This window comes from Amphiprion ocellaris, chromosome 16 (genome assembly GCF_022539595.1).
Source record: "Amphiprion ocellaris isolate individual 3 ecotype Okinawa chromosome 16, ASM2253959v1, whole genome shotgun sequence".
Classification (NCBI taxonomy): domain Eukaryota; kingdom Metazoa; phylum Chordata; class Actinopteri; family Pomacentridae; genus Amphiprion; species Amphiprion ocellaris.
In genome coordinates, this window is record NC_072781.1 from 31,685,750 (window position 1) to 31,697,037 (window position 11,288).

General features: G+C 39.7%; 1 protein-coding gene across 2 annotated transcripts; it reads left to right on the forward strand.

Annotated features, from left to right (window-relative positions):
• The first annotated feature begins 271 nt into the window (after positions 1–271).
• On the forward strand, positions 272–10,371 carry fgfbp3 (fibroblast growth factor binding protein 3). Of its 2 annotated transcripts, none has more exons than XM_023294724.3 (3): positions 272–378; positions 6,814–7,102; positions 9,080–10,371. In XM_023294724.3, the coding sequence occupies exons 2-3, from the start codon at positions 6,819–6,821 to the stop codon at positions 9,519–9,521; spliced, it is 726 nt and encodes a 241-aa protein (XP_023150492.2). In that variant the 5' UTR covers positions 272–378; positions 6,814–6,818; the 3' UTR covers positions 9,522–10,371. The 2 variants fall into 2 exon arrangements, with proteins under 2 accessions (XP_023150492.2, XP_054874244.1); XM_055018269.1 differs by lacking the exon at positions 272–378 and adding an exon at positions 862–974.
• Positions 10,372–11,288: the final 917 nt, after the last annotated feature.

Genomic DNA, 11,288 nt, shown 5'->3' on the forward strand with positions numbered 1-11,288 from the left:
ACTGTCATTGTTAGAAAATTAGCATTATATAGTATTAGTATATATACTGTACAGTATCCTAAAGGTTCCAGTAAAAAGACAAAGAGGCTTTTTGTTTGCGAGCTGAATGATACTGGTGCATCCAAAGTGTCGTCAGTGTGAAACCTTGGCAAGTGTGTCCATTGTCCTGTTGTCACCCTCAGCAGGGTGAATGTGGGAGGTGTCCTTGGCTTTTTTTGGGTGGGCGCTTCATCGAATAGTGCTCCTGATTCCCCAGAGCCCCCCCGTTTCTTCCTCCTCCCCCCCTCCTCCTCCTTTATCCTCGTCTTCTCCCGTCTTTTATCCAAGTGTTTGTGGCCCCCACATTCTCACAACGACCCAGAGCCGAGCAGCGTCACGGTAAGAAACACCAGGCCTCTGTTGGCCACACAGCAAACCTCAACTCTCTGCTTTTCCACTTTACTCCAAAAACAAATATCAGCGCATGAGGGGGAAGCATTGTGTGTTGTTGCTATGATTTATTGATGAAGGTGCATGTGGAGGAGGTGGGGGTTTGGAGGGAGAATTATTTTTGTTTTGCTGCTATGTGTCTTTGTTTTGTCATTTTGCAAGAACTCTGGTTGAGTGGTGCAGTTTTAAATGTGACTTTTACTGCCATAAGAGTTTGTTTTAAGTCAGCTGATAAATCTGCAGAAATCACTGCTGTACTTGCTGTCATCTTGCAAAAAAAACCACAGTGTTTTGTCGGCTGTGCTTTTTGGTTGTGCATCCTTGAACCTTGCAGATCTTAGATGTGAACATCAGGTCAGCTTGACACAAAGCTGCCTCCCTGTTATTGATCCCACTTTGATCACTGCACAATGACTCGTTATAAAAGGATAAAGCTGAATTCAGACGCTGACGGAGTCCTGCTGTGTTGGAACTGCACAGGCCAGGATGGATTACTGTCTTTACACCATGACCACTGAGGATTCTCAGCTCTGATTGGCTTGCAGGTATCCATTAATTTCTTGTAGTGTACAATAATCAGACATTTTAGGAGGAAAAACACATTTGAATTCTGCTAAAAACTGGCACTACATCAGTTTCACATTCATTCAGGTCTTACGATCTAAACACTAAACCTGTTTTAAATGGGACAACATGACACAAATGAGACTCCAAGCTACAGAAAGGAGACAAAACTGCCTGCAAAAGACATGAAACAACATGAAGCAACAAAAAGGGGGACACAAAATTAGATAAACAAGATGCAAAAAGACAAAAACTAGACATAAAAATGATAAAAATTGAAGCAAAAATCCATTTTACATCCATCCAGGTGTCACAGTATAAAGAGACTGATCAAAAAATTTGAATAGTTTTGCATAATTTTTGTGTAATTTTGGACGTTTGTATCATTGTGAACTGTTTCTAAATAATTTTGGACCAGTTTTAAGTAGTTTGAGCAGTTTTTTAAACCATTTTTTTGTCATTTTGGACACATTCTGAGAAATTTTGGATGATTTTTGTGAATTTTTTGTGACATTTTGAGCAATTCTGAAAACACGTCTGAGTTCTGGTAAAAACTGACACCAGACCAGTTTTACATCGATCCAAGTGTCACAGTCTGAACACTAATGAAAAATATGAGAAATAAGCCAGCAGCATGTCAGGAAAAATCCTTTTGTTTCCTAAAATTTTTCTGCTGCAACTTTTCTGTAATCCTGCTCGAGGAAAAGAACAACTGAAGACATAATTATGTTTTCACTTTATGTTTGGAGTAAAGTACGTTGGAAAAATTGGAAACTTGAAGTTAACTTTCTTTAAAAGGAAGTTACAGCAATGCAAACTGTTCCTATGAGAGAAGTTACATCAAACTTGACCCAGGGCTTGTAAACGGAGCTGAACGCTAGCTTGCAGTTAGCATGAGCAAAGGATTTTGGATGGAGCAGGAGCAAAAAGTGGATTTTTTAAAGCACCAGAGCATCATTTAATCTCCCACTCATGGAACTCCAGTTTCACTCGTTACCACTTACATTATAAAGGATAGTGTGGGAAGAAACTTGCCGAATATGCTGATATGATTGGATATTTGATTTGTGGAGGGTTTCTGTTGAAGATCATACATTTAGTTTTGCTTATGTTTAGTGGCAGAAGATGATTGGAAAAGGCATGCTGAATGTTATTGAAGCTAATCTGTAGCGCAGACAGGGCAGTGTGGAGGGAGGAACTAGGCGTATAGACAGTGGTGTCATCGGCGTACAAACAAATGCACAAATTGTTTACAGCATGGGTTATATTGTTGATGTAAATGTGTGACTTTACAGGACATTGATCAGATAACGTGACCAGAACATAGACTCTCCTTTGTCCTGACACTGTTAAAGGTCTCATTAAAATGCTGATCTGTTTTAACAACATGATGCTACAGATGACAAGAGAGGTGAGAACCGGCTGCTGGATGCTGCAGTGAGGCCACCATTTCTCATCTAAGAAAATGTTTCAAAGAGATGTTAGTGTCCTAAATCCTGTCCTCCTAAAACATTCAACACCTTCTCCAAGTCCTTCACTGTCAGTGGAACAGCATTCGCCCAGCAGCATCGACAACCTCATAAACTCTCACAGATTGTTATCGACTTGTGATTTCTGGTCTCTGACCCCAGTCTCTGTCTGCCAATTATCATTTCCATTACTTTGGTTTGTCCATTCTGTGCTAGAGATGCTGCATGTTGGAACAAGAAGTACTTACTCCCTTGTCTTAAGAAGAAAACATGGAATTTAATGAAATACTCCATGCTGTGTTTGTAGTTTCCCTCTGTGGAGTATAAGCTGCATGTATAGTTTGCAGCAGAGTTGCATTAAAACAAAGTGGAAATTCTTCTCATTGGCTAAAACTTTTGGATTGCACAGGAGGCTGTTTTAGGTGTTTCATGAGCTGTTTGCTGTTAAACTGCATTTTGTCTTAGTTATTGGTTAAATAAGTCAGTGTAGGACTGCTATTTTCAGTGTACAGATGGTGGTTTGTTGGCATGTGGCCATTTTATAAGTGGATTAAAACCATCGGATTAATCCAACAATCATGAAACCTCAACCATCAGCTGCAGCGCAAACACAGTGTTACTGAAAAAAGTGCTGCTTGCAGTTTTTCTAAAATTCACAAAAGCTCTCCAAGCTTTTTATCATGCTCTGAGCACAGCTGGAGATCAAAACCTAATATCCACAGCAGGGTCACCAGAAGACTAAAAATGTCATTGTCAGCTCTGCAGAATAACGAGCAGGAAACTTCTGACAACAACCAAAAAAATACAGTTGATTAAAATAATAATCCTACTGAAGGCTGCACAAACAAAGGCACCGCGATGCTCCGGAGCTCCATGTACCTGCAATTTCATTTTCATCAGAGCACATAAACATTATTAATGACTTTAATTTTGCCTTATAATTGCTGGAGCACATCATTACCTGTGAGGTGGGACCTGAAGGCACAGAGGATATGGGTGTATTTACCCCAGTAATTCAGATCCTGTTCACATAAATGCAAGAATTGAACCTGAGAAGCAGCAAAACTAAGAGACAAGCAAAAAATCTGTCAATTTAGAATCAATTTCATTCATTTATTGACTTAATTTGACACAAAAAACAACATTTTTCTACAGATTGTGTCATTTTAATGATCCAAGAATCTTTTTTTTCAAAACAGAAAAATAAAGTGGAAGCTCATCTGAATGACAGCAGAATCCTCCTCCCTCGGTGCTTGTTGATACCAACATGTCCGGTCTGGACTCTTCTTGGGGGAGTGTTTCTGACGCTTGGCTGGTTTTCAATGAGCGGCTGACAGACACTCACATCCCCACTCTGTCGATTGTCCATTTTTTCACCATTTAACTCCCATGTGTCGTGTTGCTGTTTGGCCCTCTGTTCCTCCGAGACACTGATGAGGAAGGCATCAGAAACCCTCCTGTCCCAGCAGTTTTGATGTTTAGCTGAGCGGAACCAATTCAGTTGACATAAATAATGATTCTAAACTGAACGTTTTAGCCTTGAAACTGCTCGTTTTCAAGTGTTGACACATCATCTTTGCACTTTTAAACTTTACTTTTATTTATATTTTTTCTGTTAAAAAAATTTTTTTCACCCTTGTATATATTGTAAATAAAGCTGCTGTAACAATGTAAATTTCCCCTGGAGTGGGGAGAAATAAAGAACTTTATCTTATCTTATCTTATTATGATGCTAATTTCTCGTAACGATTGATGCCGCGCTGACCCAGTTGCCTTGCAGGGATCATTAAAGTTTAATTGTGGCTCCCGTTCAAGATCTCTTTTGGAGGACAAACAAAGTCCGTCCTGCTGTCGGGTATGTGGTTGGAATACCGCGAGCTGCATTACTGGAGTAGAAGAAGAAGAGGGAAACGTTCTGTTTACTCCTGCTGTGGCTCTATATACTCTCAAAAAATCACCACAATAATGTCATCATAATGTAGGATCCAGTGTTTTGTGAGAGTTTGAATATACTGAAGCTGAAAATCATGTCTGTTGGGATGGCGATTCTGCCCAACACTGTGCTTCAGACGACACAAAAGTTCACATCAATGCGTCAGACAGTTGTATAGACAGTCTTGGTCCACTTATGATGAAGGCTGACAGCTTCCTTGTTTGTTGTCTTGTCTTGTGCTTCCCCCTGGTGCCAATGTAACGGCGATGTTTGTGGTTTTGAGTCAAAATGTCTTGAAATCTGTTGGATAAATTGGGTTTGGTTCAGACTTACAGGCCCTCATCAGTGTGAGTGCTAACATCTTTCTTTTCCTCACAATGTACACTACCGTTCAAAAGTTTGGGGTTACTTTGAAATGTCCTTATTTCTGAAAGAAAACCATTTTTCGTCAATGAAGATAACATTAAATGAATGATAAATCCAGTATAGACATTGTTAATGTGGTAAATGACTATTGTAGCTGGAAACAGCTGATTTTTAATGGAATATCCCCATAGAGGTACAGAGGAACATTTCCAGCAACCATCACTCCTGTGTTCTAATGCTACATTGTGTTAGCTAATGGTGTTGAAAGGCTCATTGATGATTAGAAAAACCTTGTGCAGTTATGTTAGCACATGAATAAAAGTGGGAGTTTTCATGGAAGACATGAAATTGCCTGGGTGACCCCAAACTTTTGAACGGTAGCATAGGTACTGATGAAAGTCCTAATTTTCCAAAACTTCAATCTCAGTGGAACTTTGCAGATGCTAAACTGAGCTTAAGCATCAGCATGTTGTTGTCATTGCAGTAAGTCGTGGTGTTACCAGTACTGTTTAACTCAAAGGCTTAAAAACCATCTGGTATGTTTAAGTCTTGCTTTAATCTGCCAATATCTATGGAAGCAAATACTTTTTTTGGTCAGTTGTACCTTTAACTGCAATAGGTGGATGACATGTTTCAAGTTTATTCAATTCATAAGTCATTTTAAAATGCAGATAAAGTTTTGCAACAAAGTGTCACAAAGGCAATGTAGTCAAAAAATGAGATTTTTCCTGTATTTCACATTATTCTCAGGTCTTTGTTGATGCAGTTTTTATTTACAGATTACACATTGGCTGTTGTGGTAAATGAAACAAGCTTATAAAGACAAAAAGGAAAACAAAAGTTGGACAATAACAGTTAACCATCTGTCACCAAGTGAAGTCATATGCATCAATGTTTCATTGGGATTTCTACAGCTACTGTAAGTTCTTGTAGCTGCAGGGCAAAGATGAACAGATGATCCACCGTTGGTGTTATGTTGTCATGTAATGCACTGTCATGTGTGAAAGGTGTTTAAATGACATACTTTGTTACAAAAAATTCAGCTTTGATTGCTTTGCTGATGCCATAAAAGTCTATAAAAACAGAGCTTTCAACCACAAACATTATAGTTAAACTAAATAACATCTAAAGCTACATTTAGACATACATTCATTATCTATACACGCTTCCTCATTAGGGCCACAGGGGATTGGAGTCTATCCCAGCTGACTTAGAGTGAAGACAGGGGACACCTGGACAGGTCACAATCTATCACAGGGCTACATGTACACTACCATTCAAAAGTTTGGGCTCATCCAGACAATTCCATGTTTTCCATGAAAACTCCCACTTTTATTCATGTGCTAACATAACTGCACAAGGGTTTTCTAATCATCAATGAGCCTTTCAACACCATTAGCTAACACAATGTAGCATTAGAACACAGGAGTGATGGTTGCTGGAAATGTTCCTCTGTACCTCTATGGAGATATTCCATTAAAAATCAGCCATTTCCAGCTACAATAGTCATTTACCACATTAACAATGTCTAGACTGGATTTATCATTCATTTAATGTTATCTTCATTGAAAAAAATGCTTTTCTTTCAAAAATAAGGACCTTTCTAAGTGACCCCAAACTTTTGAATGGTAGTGCAGAGACAAACAATCACTCATATTCGCACCTAGGGACAATTCAGGGTTACTAATTAACCACAGCATGTTTTTTGATTGTGGGAGGAAGCCACAGAACCTGGCTACAACCAACACATGTACAGGGAGTACATGCAAACTCCATGCAGAAAGATCCCTGGATCTTCTCGCTGCAAGGTTACAGTACTAACCACCCAACCACTGTCCAACCCCTGCATTTAGACATGTTTGGCAAATAAAAGTCTCCAAAAGGAAATGACAAAAAAAACAGTGTTGCCAAACATCTCTGTTCTCTCACGTTGGTCACTTGTGGCTTGGTCTTCTTCAACTTCTGAGTATATTATGTGGGGCTTTAGCTCCTAGAAGTTCTACTTTTTCATGCAGCTAGTCTCTAACTTTGTCTTCTGATGTTCCTCCTCAGCCACCATGAGCGTCCTGCCGTGCAGCTTCCTCGTCCTCCTCCTCCTCTGCGTCCCAATCCTTGCTGAGGCCAAACGTCAGGCCGGACAGGAGAAACCAGACAAACCTGAAAAACCTCGCCAGCCTCCACCATCACTACCACCGGCCAAGAGAGCCAGGAACCGTTCAGTACCTGGATCTGGAGAACTGAGCACCAAGGACGGCCACCGCTGCACCTGGCAGACGTCTGGAGAAGGTCTGGTCAGCCTGGTGGTGAACTGCAGCACTGAAACTCAAGGAGAGCTGCAGAGGTGAGCGTGGAGCTGCAGAGGGAATCAGTGGGATTCACCTTCAATGCCCTCAGATTTATGGCAGCTGTAAACCTGAGCAAAATGTTCACTGGTTGTTTTCCATTCAGTGAAATCATTCATAGGTTTATTTGGTCAGAAGACAGAGATTGTTTGACACATCAGTGAGTTATTTTCTGGATAACTGCCTGATGTTGGACTGTTGGCCTCAGTTTGTCGCTAACAACACGCTAAAATCACAAAATGTGAGATTTTACGGTTTAATTTTTATTCTAGTCTTTATCTGATGAACTCAGACATGTAAAAACCCAGCAAGCAGAAAAACACTGGCTAACATGACCCACAAGTTCTAATAAGTTTTTTAATGAAATGCTTAAAGAATCTTTTAAGTAAATTTTCCACTTGTTATCGAGTCCTCAGATGGTTTGTAGAAAATCTGATATACAGCCCTGAACAAGACTTTACAAAAACCAATGAAGACCATGTACATTATGGCAGTCTTGAGTTACCAATGACTCCTATAATTCTTAGTTTTCTCTGATAAAATGATTGGAACACATGTCTTTGTCACAAAACCTCAGTCATGTATTTTCACTCTTTCATAGGTTTAGTTTAAGATGTGTGTTTGGGCTCATTGTGCTGTTGGAACACCCAACTGTGTCCAAGATTCAACCTTCTGTCTGATGTTTTTTGGTATATTGCTCAAGAATGCAGAGGCAATTCTTTGTCTTCATTATTCCATTTACTTTGTGTAAAGCTTCAGTTCCACTATGCTTGACACTAAGTTTGGAGGACAGTAGGTGAGACCAGTAACTCCTACAACACCAAACAAAGAACTCATTGTTTGGCTAAATAGCTCAGTTGCTGAACAACGGTACCATGAACTTTATATTTGCAAACGACTGGTGACTTTGAGGTCTGAAGCTACTTTGAAATGGCTCCAAGGGACTTTCTTGACTGCTTCAAGTCAATGATTTGCTTTTTTAGATCTTTGCTAAGCTCCTCAGACTTTTCCACTGTAGTGTTTGTGGCTGAGTCTAATGAGTGGATTGAATGGACCCAAACTTTGATCAATACAATTTTCTATATCACCAAAACTGATAATTCAAGTTGCTGTACACGTTTCTGATCCAGCAGATTTTGTCACATTTCCAGAAGATGTACAATAGATCAATGAAAGAACCACAATTTATAATTGTTTGTCTTTGTTTTTTTTGTTGTTGTTTTTTTTTGTGACAAAGATACATGTGTTTAAATGATTCCATCATAGAAAATTAAGAATTGTAGGAGTGATTGGAGACTCAAGACAACCATGATAGACATGATCTTTACAAACGTATGTTAACTTTTGTTCATGACTGTATTAATAAAGGTGGAACATTCTTCCTACGACGTTCTGAGGATGTTGTTTGGGGAAAACAGATTAGAAAGTTCTTCTGGAAAACACAATGATATAAAGGAAGAACGTTCCATAAGCAACATTCAAAAAAATTGTTCATTCTGCCTGTAATGTCCCAGGAAAGTTGTTGATGGAAAGCATTGTAGCACTTTCCAATAATGTTTTCCAGCAGAAAACATTAGTAGATCGTTGCAGAACTTTCTCAGAATGATTTTTGGAAGAAACAACAAGTGTAACTAGGTGCAACGCCGATATGTCACACTATGTAGCATTTGCATAGAAAACGTTGCTTCTTTGGTGCTAATTTTGTGCCTGTCTGAAAGTAAGAAAAGTAAGAAAGCTTTTTTTTGATATGCTAAAAGGTGATTCATTTTGTGGCTGTCAAGCTGCAGGTGAAGGTAATTTATAAAACACACCAGGACTCTAATCAAAATATGACAAATTCTTTATTGCTATGGCATCTTTTTTTTCCAAAATGAGACAAGTAGCCCATTTATAAAATTTACATGCTTCTTTCTGTGTTGTTTTTCATTTTGTTCTCCTTCTTTTCTTTCTTGATTTCAACTGCTCTTTCCCTCCAGGTACTGGTGCCGGTATGCCGGTAAACCGGACCTTTGCCAGGCCTACGGGGTGAAGTCCAGCCAGTACTGGAAGCAGCTGGTGGGGAAGCTGAAGAAAAGACAAAATGCCTGTGAAGGAGAAAAAGTCCTGAAGGCCAAAACCTGCAAGAAGGCGCCTGCCGAGGCTCACATGAAGCTCGCCCAACGCAGCGGCGAGGACGAAAGGAAGGCCGGGAAGGAAGGCGGGAAGAAGAAAGGAGTAGCTGGCGGGAAGAGCTCAGATGGAGGGAAGGTGGAGAAGAAGAAGAAGAAGGTGGAGGACGAGGAGGATGAGAAGATGGAGGACAGGACTGGGTTGGAGGATGATGAAGGAGTCATGAACGACATGGAGCCGGTGCAGAGCTACTGCAGCGAGGGGTGGCACTCGGTCTGCTCCTTCTTCGTCAAGTTTTTTGAAGGTTGATCAGTCATGCTAAATAAAGATGCAGCGAATTCACTATTTGAAAACAATCGATCAATTTTTTAATCTCACGGGAAGCACCAGGCAGCTCATTTGTAAAAGTTCTTTTATACCTTTAATTTTGAGCTGCGTTAGCATCACATTTCCCAGTCAAAGTTAGATTAAAATCACCTTATCTTGGATTGGGTCATAAAACCACTTTGGTTTTTCATAAATTCTGAACTTTCTTACAAATTAGGCTTCTAATTTGCAGTGTTATAGCGGAATGATAATTAAAACTTGGCAATCTAAATTATACAAAACGAATAAATCAAACTTGCCGATTTTGGAAGAAAGCTCTAATTCATTATAAATGTCCCTCGCAGTCTTTAGAAACTCACACCAGCTGTTTTTGTGGAAAGAACAGGCAAAGAGGTGTTTTAATGGAGTAAAATGAACCAATCAGGTTATTTTTGACTCCAGGTTTTGTTAAATGAGTGTTTTTAGCTGTGGGATGTGTTCAGTCGTTGTTATAGTCGTACTTTGTTCTCTAGAAATCAGATGAAAATGAGGAGTTGAGCTGTATAAGCTGTTTGAACTAACAACTAAACATAATGCTTTGGTGGACAACAATCAGCCAGTGATCCCCACTGGTGGTGGCGTTAGTGATTATTAGATCAATTCATGTGTCTTTGTGATGTGAAACTAATATTTTATATAAACGTTGTGTAACTGTTGTGTAAAAACACGCTGTTAATAGTTGTTGCTGTTGGATTTGTGGTGGTTAGACCTTCGCAGCATCTAAAAAAATATTTTTTAAAGAAGTGTTAACACTGTTCCTGGAACTTTACAATAAAGTGCTTACAAAAAACGATGGCTTTTTCCAGTTCTGTTGTTGAAATATACACGTTTCATATTGTGTAGGTTCCTTTCAACAGCACTGATCTCTATAGGTGTCCTATGTTAGCGAGCATCCAGATGTTAGCAGCAGATCCCTTATAAGTCCCGTATTGTGTCTCCATCCATCCATCCATCCATCAAATATACACCGCTTAATCCTCATTAGGGACGTGGGGGAATCTATCCCAGCTGACTTATGGTCCGTGTCCACAGGATCCGTTTTTCCCACATGTAAACATGCAGTGTGTGAAAATCACCTGCTTGGTGGGCAGGACACTAGTGGGTCACTGTGGTCACATGACAGCGCTTTCAGCTTCAGTCTGGTAGATGTGTTGGATCAACATGGCAGCTTGGTCACATACTTTCACTTTCATTACGAAAACAGTTCAGTGAGAAGAATTTATGAAAGCATCTGAGGCTAGAAATAAGCTGTGCAGTTGTTGAATCTGTCCTCCGTTTAGTTCAACAACGGCTAGTTTAGACGTTTGACGAAAATTTCATGTTGCGTCGGACCTCCATTCGCCACACCGAATTTGCATAAAGTAGACGTGAATTCTACTTTATGCAAATGAGCTGCGTACACTAGAGTCCTATTAGCTTGTAGTCCATCTAGTTGAGGAGGGTCTTAAGGGATAAGAAGTAAAAAGTAAATGTCTTCTAAAAGTATTTAGTTACCTTCAACTTTATAAAACTGCAAGACACATTAAACATGGATTCTCATCATATTAAGTCCTGGAAGTTGCAAAGTGGGGCCTCCATGGGTCGGACTTGTAGTCAGCTAGAGATCTGGGGAATTTGGAGTCAACACCCTGAACTCTTGTTCCTCAAAATATTCCTTAACAATGTTTGCACTGTAGCGGGGAACATTATCCTGCTGAGAGACACCATCAG

What these genes read in the sequence shown, in the direction of transcription:
- fgfbp3 (XM_023294724.3), top strand. Translation starts at nt 6,819, where the DNA reads ATGAGCGTCCTGCCGTGCAGCTTCCTCGTCCTCCTCCTCCTCTGCGTC. An exon ending in ACTCAAGGAGAGCTGCAGAG is followed by an intron (nt 7,103 to 9,079) that starts GTGAGCGTGGAG and finishes CTTTCCCTCCAG; the next exon opens with GTACTGGTGCCGGTATGCCG.